The 14,173-nt window shown below is 32.8% G+C and overlaps 1 protein-coding gene across 2 annotated transcripts; it reads right to left on the bottom strand.

Annotated features, from left to right (window-relative positions):
- Positions 1-352: 352 nt before the first annotated feature.
- LOC133688931 (protein NRT1/ PTR FAMILY 5.6) lies at positions 353-5,041 on the bottom strand. 2 transcript variants are annotated; one of them, XR_009841233.1, is made up of 5 exons: positions 4,744-5,041; positions 2,709-2,926; positions 1,757-2,301; positions 706-1,622; positions 353-622 (listed from the first exon to the last, which is right to left on the bottom strand). XR_009841233.1 is itself a non-coding variant. In XM_062108585.1 (4 exons), the coding sequence occupies exons 1-4, from the start codon at positions 4,877-4,879 to the stop codon at positions 758-760; spliced, it is 1,764 nt and encodes a 587-aa protein (XP_061964569.1). In that variant the 5' UTR covers positions 4,880-5,040; the 3' UTR covers positions 601-757. The 2 variants fall into 2 exon arrangements, 1 of the variants encoding a protein (XP_061964569.1); XM_062108585.1 differs by having other exon boundaries at positions 601-1,622; positions 4,744-5,040.
- Between the last annotated feature and the right edge of the window lie 9,132 nt (positions 5,042-14,173).

Here is a 14,173-nt window from a genome sequence, read left to right as displayed (position 1 = left end):
CAGTGAAATCTACACTAAAATTAAGATTGGTATTGTGACTTTAATCGCTAAAGATTCCTTCAAGGACTCTTTTATTTTTTTAAGAGGTACCCAAATAAATTGAGTTTTTAATGCCCAAAAAGATATTAGTTATTTTCACGTTTTAAAAGTGTTTTTAAAAAATTAAAATTTTTTATTGTTTTAAATTAATTATTTTTAGTGCTTTTAGATTATTTTTATGTGCTAATATTAAAATAAATTTTTTAAAAAATAAAAAAAATATATTATTTTAATATATTTTACCAAAATTATTTTAAAAAACAACTATTATTATTATTATTATTATTATTATTATTATTAGGACACATGTCAATGGCTTGAAAAAAAAAAAGTTATGGTATCTTTATTATTAGCGGCTGATTGATCAAGGCAATAAATATCCTTTTGCTTCATGGCAATGGCAATTCCATGAATACTAGCTAGTTATTGATATTTGTCATTATTTTATGACACTAATAATTCATAGCAGTTCCTGAAAGCCGCTCTTCTGCTTTTGCATCTGGACTGAGTTTGATCATCGATTGTTGATTGCACAAACATACATTGATGAAGCATGAAGAGTTGAAAAACACCAGAAGAACATCTGCAAATTTCCCACCGCTAATAATAAGCAAAAACATGAAATATACTCTTTTGATCATATGCTATTACATTCACATGGTATACCTCAAGCATCGAAGGTTATTTCATATATATACTAGCTAGTGGCATATGTATTTCAGGCCATTGAACCTTCCAGACCATCCTTATAGCAGTCAGCTACAGCCACGCTACTCTGCACATTTTTGTATGGATATCGCCGAGCCAAGAACACATAGAGAATTAAGTTGGCTGCAGTCATGCCGGCTAAAAGCCAGTAAAAGTTGTCTAGGCGGCTACTGTTCAAGTCTTTTCCAAACCAACTCTTGCCGGTTTTCTCAGTCACATGATCAACAGCTGTTATCAGGAGACTACTAAGGAAGTTTGCAGCTCCAATTACACTAAGGTAAAAGGCAATGCCTAGGCTTCTCATAGAATCTGGAACTTGGTCATAGAAATACTCTTGCAAGCCCACTAGAGTAAATGCATCTCCTACACCAATGATGATGAATTGTGGAGCCAACCAGAAGACACTCATTGAAAGTGAGCCCTTCACTGGATCCTTCGCTACAACACCTAGTCTCTTCCTCTCAACCAAGGCTGAAACTACCATTGTTGAGATTGAGAAAAGCATTCCAAAGCCAATTCTCTGGAGGATTTTGATGCCTCGCTCATTTCCTGTAGCCCTTCGTAATACTGGGACTAAAATCTTCTCGTAAATCGTCACGGAGACTATCATTCCAATAGCGGCAAGTGCGTAAACTGAGGCTGGAGGGATCTGAAAGCCGTTACCAATATTTCGGTCCAGCGTAGTGCCTTGCTTGATGAAGAATGTGGCGGTTTGGGCAACAGAAATTCCAAATGGTAGCATGGCTAGCCATATTGGGATCAAATTGAGAATAAGCTTCATCTCTTCAACCTTGGTCACGGTTGCTAGTCTCCAAGGATTTTGGTTTTCAGCACCAATTTCCCTATCCTTCACAATAGTCGCCTTGTCAAGAAACCTGCACGTAATATTCATTTGCCAAACGAGCAGTTTAGACAATTAGGATGGTGATACGATCTAAAATTAATTACAAGGATACATAACACCATTCAATATAAATTATCATGTCAATGAGTTCGTTCACTTGCTTACTTGAGACTTTCGGTATGGCAGAGAAGCCTCCCTTTGTCCGTTCTTGACTTGGGAACTTCATACAATTCTGCAGGATTGGAAGGATATGGCAGGTTTCTGTTTCTAATGGCAGCTACCAGGACCTGCAACATTGGGGTCAAGGGGCTCCCTGTTGGCACCTGATAGCGGTAAAATGGCCGTCCTATAATGAAGATAACTAGTGATAAAGCCATAACTGCTGTAAGAATGATATCTCCAGCACCCCAACCAACATGATCTTGCACATAAACAACCAGAGTCACACCAAGCAGAAGTCCACAACAGAGGCCGAAGTTCCACCAGTTGAAGTAGGACATCTTTTTCTTTCTTTCGTCATCGTGATTCTCGTCAAATTGGTCAGCTCCAAAACTCTCCAAGGAGGGTTTGTGCCCTCCAGTTCCTACGGAGATCAAGTAAATTGCAAGAAAGAAGACTACTTCATGAACCTTCCGAGGCTTGGGACACACAGCTGCCTCACAAGCCTTTAGACTTGGTACAAACGCGGACATTGTTAAGAGAATCAAGCCCTGTTGGTTCAAATAGATAAAATAAAACTTTCAGAAGAAATATAATATAAAATTGTTTGAAAGAAACTATGGGATCAAGAATTAAATTATTTCTCTCTTTTGCAAAGACGAAACGATGACGATAATTAACATCATTTTAGATGGGCTCTTCCTGGCCCATATATTGGATCAACGAAAACATTCAAGAAATCCAATGGACAAGAACCCCAAATTTAGTTTTCATGGTCCTCCTCAACCTTTGAAGGTCCATCTCTCTCTATCACCATGTGATAAGTCAGTGAAAGAAGAATTAAATCCATTGCATATTGAAGTGCTTCTTGGAATAGCTATTCAGAGTTAAATATATTATAAACTTCTTCTAATTAAAAAAAAAACAAAAAAAAAACATATATAGAAAATGAAATTACCAGAAGATAGACAATGGATGAAACAAAAACAGTGGTAAATCGGCCCAAGTAAGCATCAGCAAGAAAGCCTCCAAATAATGGCATCAATGTAGTCACGCCACCCCAGTAGTTTACACTCCTAGCAGCTGTCTTAAGGTCTTGATGCATCACCTTGGAAAGATAAATGATTAGGCTCGTCGCTATTCCGAAGTAACTCAATCTCTCACTGAATTCAATTGCTGCCAAACAATAACACCCTCATTATAATAACTTCAAATTTCATTCTCACACTCCAAAAAGATAAAAATAAATTAAGTTATGATATGATCATAGAATTTCTGGGCCTTGACCCACTGTGGACTATTCCATTGTGATCGCTACATTTGACATTAGTGATGAAATTTATATTAATCACTTAGTGGATCTTGTTTTCTTCTCATGGGATTTACAAGAAGAAAAAAAAGATTTGTGCTGTGATTGTGGACCTTACCACGTATCTTTGTAGCGATTACAGGCTATTCATTCATTCACTGACCTCATAAAGCAGTAGGACCATGGAAAGCATAAGTTCTTATTTGTGATTGTAAGGGAAGAATCAACAGTATGAAGCTTTTATTGATGTTGACAAAAACATGCCCGCGAACTAAGAATAATTGCACTCCAGTAAACAGAAACACACGAGTACAAGCTGATAACTTTTTTCTTCTTTTTTTTTTTTAAAAAAAAACTATATCTAAGCTCCTATTAGGAGAATCTTTAATGCTTTTCAACTTTCAATTAGGATTAGATCGTATCAACACGCAGAAAAAAGTTGTTTTTAGGATAAGTATTATAAGACAGATTTGAGTGTGAGCTTTATAGGATGGGTCATGGCGGTTTATCACTTATTTTTCTGAATAACAGATGTTCTTTTTATGAGTCTAATTTTTTTTTTTTAAGATGCAACTGATGAGGATTTTTGTGTTATTTTTATATAAGAAAAGGATCGTTAAAGTTTATCAGAAAGAAATAAATACTTAAATATATCTGATACGGTTCTTCTTCCTTGAAAATTAATATATACATTTCAATCCATGCAAGCTACCAAAGACTAGAGTCTACTTTTCTTTTTCTTTTTTTCTTCGTATTTTCTATATATATATTCCTGTAGAACGGAATAGGATATCCATTGCATCCAAGCACTGATATACTGAATAGTGCTACAAATGGCCCTCCACTTTGTGCATAAGACCAACGGAATCATCCAAATTCTAGCATGTATGGCTTATCTTTAACGTTTCTTTTACACACACACACACACACCAAAATGTCCTAAAATATAGAGGACCTTAGATACACACCACTCATCCAATCATGTATGTTAACCGATCAAAACTTAGCGTTTTCTTTTGAGAAAAATATTTAGTGAAATTTCATTGTGATTATAATATATTTATGAGTTTCATCATGCAAAAACTCACACAACTATTGAACCACAAAGAAATTAGTCGTGGCAAAAGTATTCTTGTTGCTAGCTCCCATTGTACAGGAGTTATAGAATTATTCAGCTATGTATTAGCATGAGCCCAGGTTCCATGACCATCTGACACACTAGCTGACTTCAGGTTTTAGCAAGATTACCAGCTAGTTTGACCACTTGTAAGAGCACATAATTTTCTTTTATAAGAAATTCCCAAAGCACATGGTAACGACGAAAATTGTATTAAACACCTCACTCTCTTGCATGGGTAGACATTTTTTCGTTTTGGGATAATAAGAAGAAAAGTCACGAGTCCCATGAAGAGTTATCCATCGGCATTGAAGGAAAAATAGTCCTTTTCTAGGGGTAATATTCATGGGATTTTCTTTAAATAAACTCGAGCAAGCTATATTCTCCATGAATACAAAGAAAATAAAATATTATTGAAAGAATTTGAGACTTTATTTCCCTCCCAAGCAAGCATCCTCATCAGTAACCAAACACAGCATACACAGAAAATATATAGCAGTGTGTGTATTAATTTGTTGATAGCTCTTATTATACGTTATTGCATGAAAATTAATATTTAGTCCTTACCGATGATGAAGAGTGATGCTTTCCATGCACCAGTAGAGGCTCGGAGGGGAACCCTTCCTTTATGATCCACCGAGGAATCATGAACCCATTTCTCTTCATTAACACCTCTCGTTTCTACTCCCTTTTTAAGCTCCATAATATTCCCTAAGTACTGGCCGATCACTTGATAATGTTTTTTACAGGGCCCTAAGATTTCTAAGTAAGAGCAATGCAGCTGCTTCTATGGTTGTGGATTTGTGGAAGAGATGGTGGGTAGAGAAGCTTGTTTCGGACCTCTTTATATAGAAAAGGATTTGCTTTGTTGACTCATTGAGTGCAGGCTTTGAAAGCTCTTTATTCCCACCCTATAACAAAGAAAAGTTTTTCTTGGAAATTATTGTTAAAGAGAAAATGGTCATTTTATCCTTCCACATCCACTCACTCAAAGATGTCATCGTCTTCTCTAGATGGGAATGGCATCCATCCCAAAATGTTGTCTTCACTCATGGACTAACTGGACCCTTCAAAATGGTAAAGAATCCCGTAGCCTTGTACACCACTAAAATGATATATAATAAAGATGGATTGCATATATATATATATATATATATATATATATATTATTGCCTTCGTGGTTGCTTCTATCGGACCGGATGAAAAGTACTTGTGTTGATTGAGATTCTTAAATCTAGAGATGTGTTTATTAAAGATTTTAAATTAAAAGTTATGTTTGTTAAACTTTATTTAAAATAAATAAAGTTGTATCATTTTAAATAGGACTGTATTTTTTCAAGAGGATGTGTTTGTTTATTTTAATTGTTAAAATCATGTGTTTGTGTAGCCTTATAATAATATTCCTTTAAGCCACTAAATGATATAATAAAGATGGATTGCAAATATTCATATCAATCAATATAAAAAATTCAAAAACTTTTAATAAAGAATAATGTACAAAATCTAGTTTGTTGTTTATTTTTGTTTGTGCTATTGATAATTAAAAAAATTAAGTAAGTACGTATGAGAAATAATATTGCAATTAAACCACTAGCACTAGAGAACAAATAATTATTTTAAGGTAAGATGATTAATCCTTAACTCAATTTAAGTTTTTGCATTTATTTTTTGTCAATAAGTATTATAAGTTGATTTTTCTCTTACATGTTGATTTATATATATGTTTTATGTTTTGTAAAAATCAGATCATCAGGGCAAGAAATAACAATGCATACTTCATATTTTTTTTTTATCATTTTCCTCTTTTCAATTAATTATATATGTATATAAGCTAAATTCAAATTATAAAGTTTAGGACTTTACCTAACTAATCAGCCTTCTAAATTACTACTAGAGGATAACTCGTATACATCATAATGAAATTAGATTTGCACACAAAATCTACTAGCAAATTAGTTTGTTAAGTAAAGAAATAATTGTAAATAGAACAATATTCATATTGACTGATTTATTTTCAAAATACAAGCAACAAACAACTGTTAAAAGTAAAACGTTGTTAGCAGCTTCATGAGTCATGCTAATCAAGAATTCTCCTCCTTAACTCGGGAAAAACACTCTCTTAGTTTTTATCTCAGGAATTCAACTCTACCATTTGGAAGCGATTTTGTTAGGATGTCATCATGTTGATTTTCTATTTTCCATTAGATTAGCTGTATTTTTCCTTCCTTTTACACCTTTCTTATAAAATAAAACTTTATCTAGGAGTATTTTGTCTTTTTATAAAACACTGAATCATTAATAATTAAAATTACAGCTTGATTGTCCATAAATAACTGTGTGCTATCCTTTTGTTTCATATACAAGTTTTTCATAAATTTTCTAATTCAAAGAACTTGATTAATAACAATAATTATATATTCTGCTTCTACCATGGATTTTCTGAACTATTCTAAAATCAGAAAAATCAATACCAAAGAATTTTATTTTGTTAACAAGATAAAAAAAATTGTTTGTCGCAATATTTCTTTATTGTTTCTAAATCTTTTATATTTTACATCTCGAATTCTCAAATTAAATTCAACACTTGCATTCCCTTACCCTTTTATTTCAATCATGTTCTTTCTTTAAAAAATCACAAATTGCCTTAGCTATTTTTAGAATCATTATTCTAGTAAAAATAGAGGATGAGACAGCAATAAACAAGCTTGTTCTTGCCTTTGAATTTTTTTTTTTGGCTTCCTCTTCTTATATTTTTTATTTGTGCAAGTGTTGAATTATCTAATAGAGGTGAAACTTTTCATACTCTTGTTAAACAACTTCCCATAGATCATTAGCATCATGACAGGCTTCCATTCTAATAGTTCACACTTGATAATTTGTTCCATCAAACACTAGAAAAGAAATCATAGTAAATGGAATTTCAGAATTCATACCAAATAAGTTGTGGGATTTTTTTGTGTTTGTGTAGTATTAGATGATAAGTGTTTGGGGATTGTGTTTTAGCTCTCTTAATCTCACGAGTCCCTCAAAAATATTCTTTTGATACCAATCTATCAGTATTTTTTAAAATATTAAAGACAATTAGAGACTGACATTTGAATATGCTGAGAAAGCTTTGTATTATTGATCATTATCTTGTGATTTATATATCATAATAGAATCATATTTGCACACAAAGTCTTCTATCAAATTAGTTTGTTAAACAAACAAATAATAATAAATATAACAGTCATGTTGACTGCTTTATTTTCAAATTAAAGACTAGCAACAAACAATTATTAAAAATAAGAGGTTGTTAGCAGCTCCATGAGTCATAGTAGTCAACAAAAAATCAAATGAAGTATATACATGGTAAGTTTTTCGTTTTGTTTTTGACTTAATAGGAAATCAAAATAGGTTACACAGATCTTGAACTATAGGATAATGTTAGTGTTCTTCTAGTTCCTAACTTATCATTCCGTACTTGGCTCATTTTCTTATGGGATTTTAATTTGAGATCTTGGTAATGAAATCCCAAATTTTAAATAGTGGACCCCATTTTAAATGTTAGGGCATTAATTCTTAGTCGATTCTATGACTTACAGTCATGATATCTGTAGTGGGTTTGTTTCAAATTGTGAAGAAAAATGTTGAGTGATACAGTAAGAAAGATTGAAATTTTGAATCTTGAAGCAATAGATGTTACAGAAAACACAATTCCCACAGTAAAACTTTGGCTGCACCAATAATTAATGAGATATGTAATACAGTATGAAGGCTGCTTGACGAAAATACCTAGTGTTTGATTATTATTATTATTATTATTAATCAAGTGGTTTGACTGATTAATAATATAAGATAAGAGGGAGAAAAATATAGAGTGTCATAATCACTGGGTTCTATTTTCAGCTAATCATGATTATGATTCAAATGGATACGTACGAAATCTTACTCCCTATTATTTTATTTCTTAAAATAACAAGAAGAACAAGAATAAGATAACAAGCCCTAATCACTTGGCACTCTTTCTGGAAGTGGGATTTTTCTGCTTGATGTTGGTGTTCCTGGATTTTTGCTAGGCATTCCAAAGGCACTTGAAAGACAGAAGACAGGCATAGTCGTACATGCCTTTAGTCTTGTTTCGAGTCGAGTGGATTGCTCCTTTAGACAGTTCCTTCTTCCATAATTTTCCGTTTCCCCCCTCGAAGCGGCACTCCTTGATTGTGAAAGGAAAGAAAAAATGGCGGTGGTTGGGGCTCAGGGGTGGCTCTAGTTGACCCTTTTTTACGCCAGTTGTTGTGCTATATGGCGTGATCACAACTGGAATTCAATAGGAATGATTAATAATTTAATTAAGCAATCTAATGATAACGATGATTATGAAACAAGAAGAAATATGACTTCTTCAATAATTACTTATTCCATTAATTTATCTATGGAGACTGATCACTAAAGCCTAACGTATCTAGCTAGTTTCCATCACCAACCAAAGTCTTACTTAAGTTTGGATATTGGTGCTTAAGTTTAATTTTAATTCGGGTTTTTGGATTAAGGGAGATTAAAATAACTTAATCATATATAGCAGCTAATTCAAACTCATTAAAAATTTGCGTGCTGTAAGAATCATATATGTACTGGATACAAATCCTCGATCGTGTTACTTCGGCTCATTATAGTTTTATTTCTCTTGTTGAGTTTTTTTTTTTTTTTAGAGAATCAACTTTATTTTATGTTTTTCACACAAATTATATCAAAGTACTTTCTTAGATTAAGATCTAATCTTAGATCACTTGCTTTTATTTTTTTATTTAATGCCTTCTCTCCAATTTAATTCCTTGAAAACATACATCTTCTTTTAACCAATTATAAAAATACAAAATGATCGTATAAAACATTAATTATTTAATAAACTCAGCATGTGAATGTAATAAAAAGAATTTGATTAAATAAATATACCATGTATAATCATTTAAGATTGAGAATAATAATAAAAAACTATTGGCATGAGAAATAAAACTACTTCTATGGGATTAATATAGCATTAGTAGTCATTTAATAATCTCAATTTCTATTTTATTAACTAATTATAGGAACTGTTTGGTTGGCTGGCTATTAACACCTAACAATAACCATATATATAAATAAAATTTGAACTCAAATTGAATATATAAGGCATGCAGCCAATCGTAATTTCATGACACACGTACAGGGATGGATTTGCCAAGTAATTATGTGACAAAAATGCAAGAGGAGCTAGGTAGGGTGACCTTTCACCTTTTTAACAAGCTTTTAGATCACTACACAAACGCACAAAAAATTAGTGGTAAGCAGATTAATATGATTAATTAAGAAAATAAAAAAGATAAAACCAAGGCCGGAGGTCAAACCCTACAAAAGGATATATATAATAATTAGTTGTAGCCTTGAACGTTTTGAAACTTTTGCTCCAAAGTCCATATCTGATTATCTTATTTCATTAATTAATCAAGAATATTGTGGTTGAGGTTTAAAGATAAACACAGATAATTAATTCAATTCTATAATTGAACTCAATGGCAAGCTCAACTTGTCTGTGCTTCTGGTCAACTGCAAGTTCATAACATTAAGCATAATTCAGTGGCTGTGGTTGATGAATAATTAGTGCTTAACTTTTTCATGGTGGCTAGAGCACTTATCTGGCTTTATACATCATGATTAACTTCTCCAAAAATTGTAAAATGGCACATGGATTTGCCAACTAATTAATTAGTTAAATATTAGATAATTGACTCATGCTATGCTGCAGGTCCGGTTAAATTTTTCTTAAACGATAAACAAATGTTCAGATGTTGCTAATGTTTTTTTCTAGCATAAAAAAATTTAAATCATATGAGGGTTGACCTGATGCAACTTGGCTGAATATGCAAGTCCAAAAACAATCCATATAACTCGTAAAAACATAGTTTGATTTTAAAAAATAAAGATGACATACTTTTTTAATATTAAGATGACAATTGGATTGACTTTGGGTCAATTTAGGTTAACATATCAAATCTGCAACTCGGGTTACGAGACAATGATAACCTTGTAGAAAACAAATCAAAATAAATTATGAAGTCTAATTCTCAATCAAACAAATGTTGAAGGATGAAATTGAAAAAAAAAATCACATAGAAAATGACTTAAAAAAGCAGTCCAAGTTAACCAGTCAAACTAACGACCCGGGTCATAAGACCAAGTTAACTCCTTGGAAAGAAAATCGATTAAAAAATAAATCAATTAAAAAAATATAAAAATAACTCGAGTCAATCAATCAAACTCATGACCCTGGTCATTAGACTCAGATACCCTTATACAAAGAAAATAAAAAAAAAATGACATAATTTAACCCGAGTTAACCTACTAAATCTGTAACTTTGGTCATGAAAATGAGATAACCTCATAAAGAATAAATCAAAATAAATTATAAAACTCAATTCCCAACCGCTTTTGTTAGATCCAATGTTGAATAATGAAATTCGTAAAAATCTTAAATAAAAAAATGACACAAAAAATAAGCCAAGTGAACCCGTTTGACCCTTTAATTACTATTCTTGGGTCATGAGGTCAAGATAACCTAATAAAAAATAAATTAAACAACTTATAAAACCTAATTCTCAATCAAACACAATATTAAATGATAAAATTGGAGGAAAAGTTAATAAAAAAACCGAGTCAATTGGTTAACCCGTCAAACTTGCGACCTACATCATGAAATGGAAACAACCCAATAAAAATAAAATCTGATGTTGAAGGACACATGACCCGGGTAATGAGACCGAGATAACCTTTTAGAAAAAAATAACCCAAGTTATCCCTACATAAAGCAAATCAAAACAGATTATGAAACTCAATTCTCAACTTACCTAGTGTTAAATAATAAAATTTTAAAAAAATTCAATTAAAAATAAAACATAAAAAATAACTCGAATCTACTTGTGTTAACTTTTTAAGCATGATTAGTTATGAGACCAAAATAATATAATAGAAGTAAACAAAAAAAATTAAAAAATTTAATTCTTATTCAACTTAATATTAAAGAATGAAATTAGAAGAAAAAAATTAATTAAAAAAAAACCTCAAGTTAATAGGGTTAACACGTCAAATTAAATTAACTTGATAAACTCGTGATTTATATTATGAGAATGAAATAACAAAATAAAAAAAATAAATCTAATATTAAAGAATAGTGCTTTTGAAGAGGGGGTTTTCTTTTAGTTTATAATTAATAATTTTTAGAGCCAATTAAAGAAAGCTAACACATTATTAAAAATTTTGGGCACATGCTTGCAATTGAAGCCAATGAACCATGAGTTTTTCACTCGCTTTTTAATCTCTCTCTCTCTCGCTTTTATTTATCATTTCAATCAAAATGTAGGTATCACTGCTCATCAGCGGTGATAGAGATAGACAGATACACAATGAGGTATAAGCCAGTTTTCAACTAGCCAGTTAAGTTATGATGGCGTGTCAAAATCCACCATTTCCCATCAAAGTCTTTTCAGGAACTAGTTCTGAGTTTTGACACGAACTTTGGATTTGTAGCTAGAGGCAGTCATTCTCAGATCACAGTCATTATATATCTAGCGGCAGACTGCAGTTTTGGAAAATCAACAGTATCTTGGAATTTGTTTATACGTGCATCAAAAGCAGCCTAAGAAATTAATTGGTTATCCGTGATCTAGGGAACTTATTCGAAGACCTTCAAGGATGAAGATTAATGGAGCACATGAACCGCATGCCATGTTATATATGTGCAAAATATTGCATGCCTCTCCTGTGTCGGGTTTCGAGTTTTGAAGAGTTATGATTTGCTCTTTGACACGAACAACTGGGCAGTTCATGTCATACCATGCACAGAGTTATATATTCGCATGAAATGTTGATGTCTGATCAACCATGAAAGAGACAAGTGAGGGATGGCCATTGTAGATTTTGATTCTATGCTTTTGAGGTGCTTTTTGGACGGAAGTTTTTTTCAATTTTTTCAACCAGAAATAACTTTTTCTTCCCCCCCCCCCCCCCCAATGACTGGGATCTCAAGCGTTCAAGGCCAGTACAAGACTCATCAACATGTTAACATTGTAGATCTATTGATAGTAAGAAAATCTATGCATGGTTAAGTTATTGGTTCGTGAACAAGCAAGCGTCCTTTAAGTCAAAGGCTAGAATATGTATAAATCTTTAAGCGAGACTAAAATTCTTGAGGTTAGTGAAAAGAAGATTCAGTAGTATCTTTCATTTTGTTTTCTTGTGCCAAAATAATGACCAAACGTGGTTAAATTAGCAGGAAAAAAGAAAAGAAAAGAAAAGAAAAGAAAGGAAGATTCGTGTATCTTCATCCTGTTTCCCTGACCAAAACAGTGCTTGTGTATTATAAATGCAGTATAAATTACTCCTGTTACAGCAACATTTCAGAAATCTAAACGTGATTGAAAGTAATTAATGTGCTTTTCTTTTTGCAGTCTACTTCAAGCAAGGAAGTGCGCCAGCATCACTTGGTAGTCGTTCATCTGCATCATCTTCTTTTTTTTTTATGTCTAGAAAAGATGACATAGCTATAATTTGACTCCATTCACCTATTCCTATTGCCATCTTCAATGTCACCACGAGCTCATCTTTATCACCACTCCAGTCATATCATCGTACGTCCTGCGTATATTGATTCTGATGGCTTCTTTATTCGATTCATATAATGCCAGCTTTAGCATGATGCATCTTAATCCATAATGCCGTCGTCGTCATCATCATCGTTATATTCCAAAAAAGATTTATTGTCAAGGTTTTTAAAAAAGTAAAGTTAATCTGTAGGGAAGTAAACGAAGATGACCACAATTTTCACATGATGAAAAATCGAATAGAAAAACATTTAGCTTTTTTCCCAAGATTTGCCCTGGATCGCTTCTTATCTTTTTGCTGTTTTTTCTGTAAAAAGCTGTGTCTTAAAACGAGCCCATGAGTGCTTTAAGAGTACAGCTATCAATGAGCCACTATAATTTGGTTGCTGAGTCAGGCAGGATCATGTTTGATCTTTAAATGGAAGGTTTACAGGATTGAAGGTTTATAACGTGGTTGCTCAATTGCCACCAGCACAAGGCGGTCCCTTGAGCCACTATAATTTGGCTAATGGTGCCGTCAACTGTTGCCAACGCAACATGAAGCATGTCATTTCATTTCTTTTAAGCAGGTCCAAAAGAACAAGCAACCACAGCCGCATTAAGCAACATTTTTCCTGTTAAATCAACAAATCACGCATTTAATTTCTAATGCTTTTCTTTCAACATGTATCCATCCATATGGTTCACGCATTTTTTGCAACCACATATACCCTACACATTCTCATCCCTACAGGACAAATTAGCTGGGGGGGAAAAGAATTAAGAGCAGCAGCAGCCACCATGGTAGGAGCACTAAATAGTAAACACCATAACAATTTCCTCTGTTAGCCCTGTTAACCATAGTGATGCAAACTTGGATTTAACAACAATGCATTAGAAAGGTGTCCACTACAATCTTTTAATCATTGAGCAAGCGACCATTCAAAACAACTGCATGCCGGATAAGTTGACTTTCTAATGGTCAAATTAAATGAATCCTTTGTGGCTTGATCATATTTGAAGCCTGCATCAATTCAACGAGCATTTGAAAAATGTATGAAAGCAGAAAACCCAAAAAAACCATGGAAGTTCAGATTGTTGTTGGCCCAACATATATAACAAAGAAGCATGCCTGGATTAAATCTACGAGAACATCTGTGGGAAAAAGACAGAAACATCAAGACTTCATCTAAATATCAAGGTAAAAAAAGCACAGATACGATCGCCCTCGTTATGAAAAGTGTTAACTGTCTTGTTTAGGCACCAAAGAAGAAATGGAAGTGTGACAACCCACAAATCCTCAATCTCAAGTCAAATTTTGAAGATAAATAATGACGGCAATTTTGATGATAGAAAATGTAATCCACTAGCATGAACTTTAGTGGGTTGGAGAAGATGAGTGC

The sequence above is a fragment of the Populus nigra genome, chromosome 3 (genome assembly GCF_951802175.1).
Source record: "Populus nigra chromosome 3, ddPopNigr1.1, whole genome shotgun sequence".
Classification (NCBI taxonomy): domain Eukaryota; kingdom Viridiplantae; phylum Streptophyta; class Magnoliopsida; order Malpighiales; family Salicaceae; genus Populus; species Populus nigra.
Note: the sequence above shows the minus strand (reverse complement) of the source record. Positions and strands in the feature narration are given on the sequence as shown.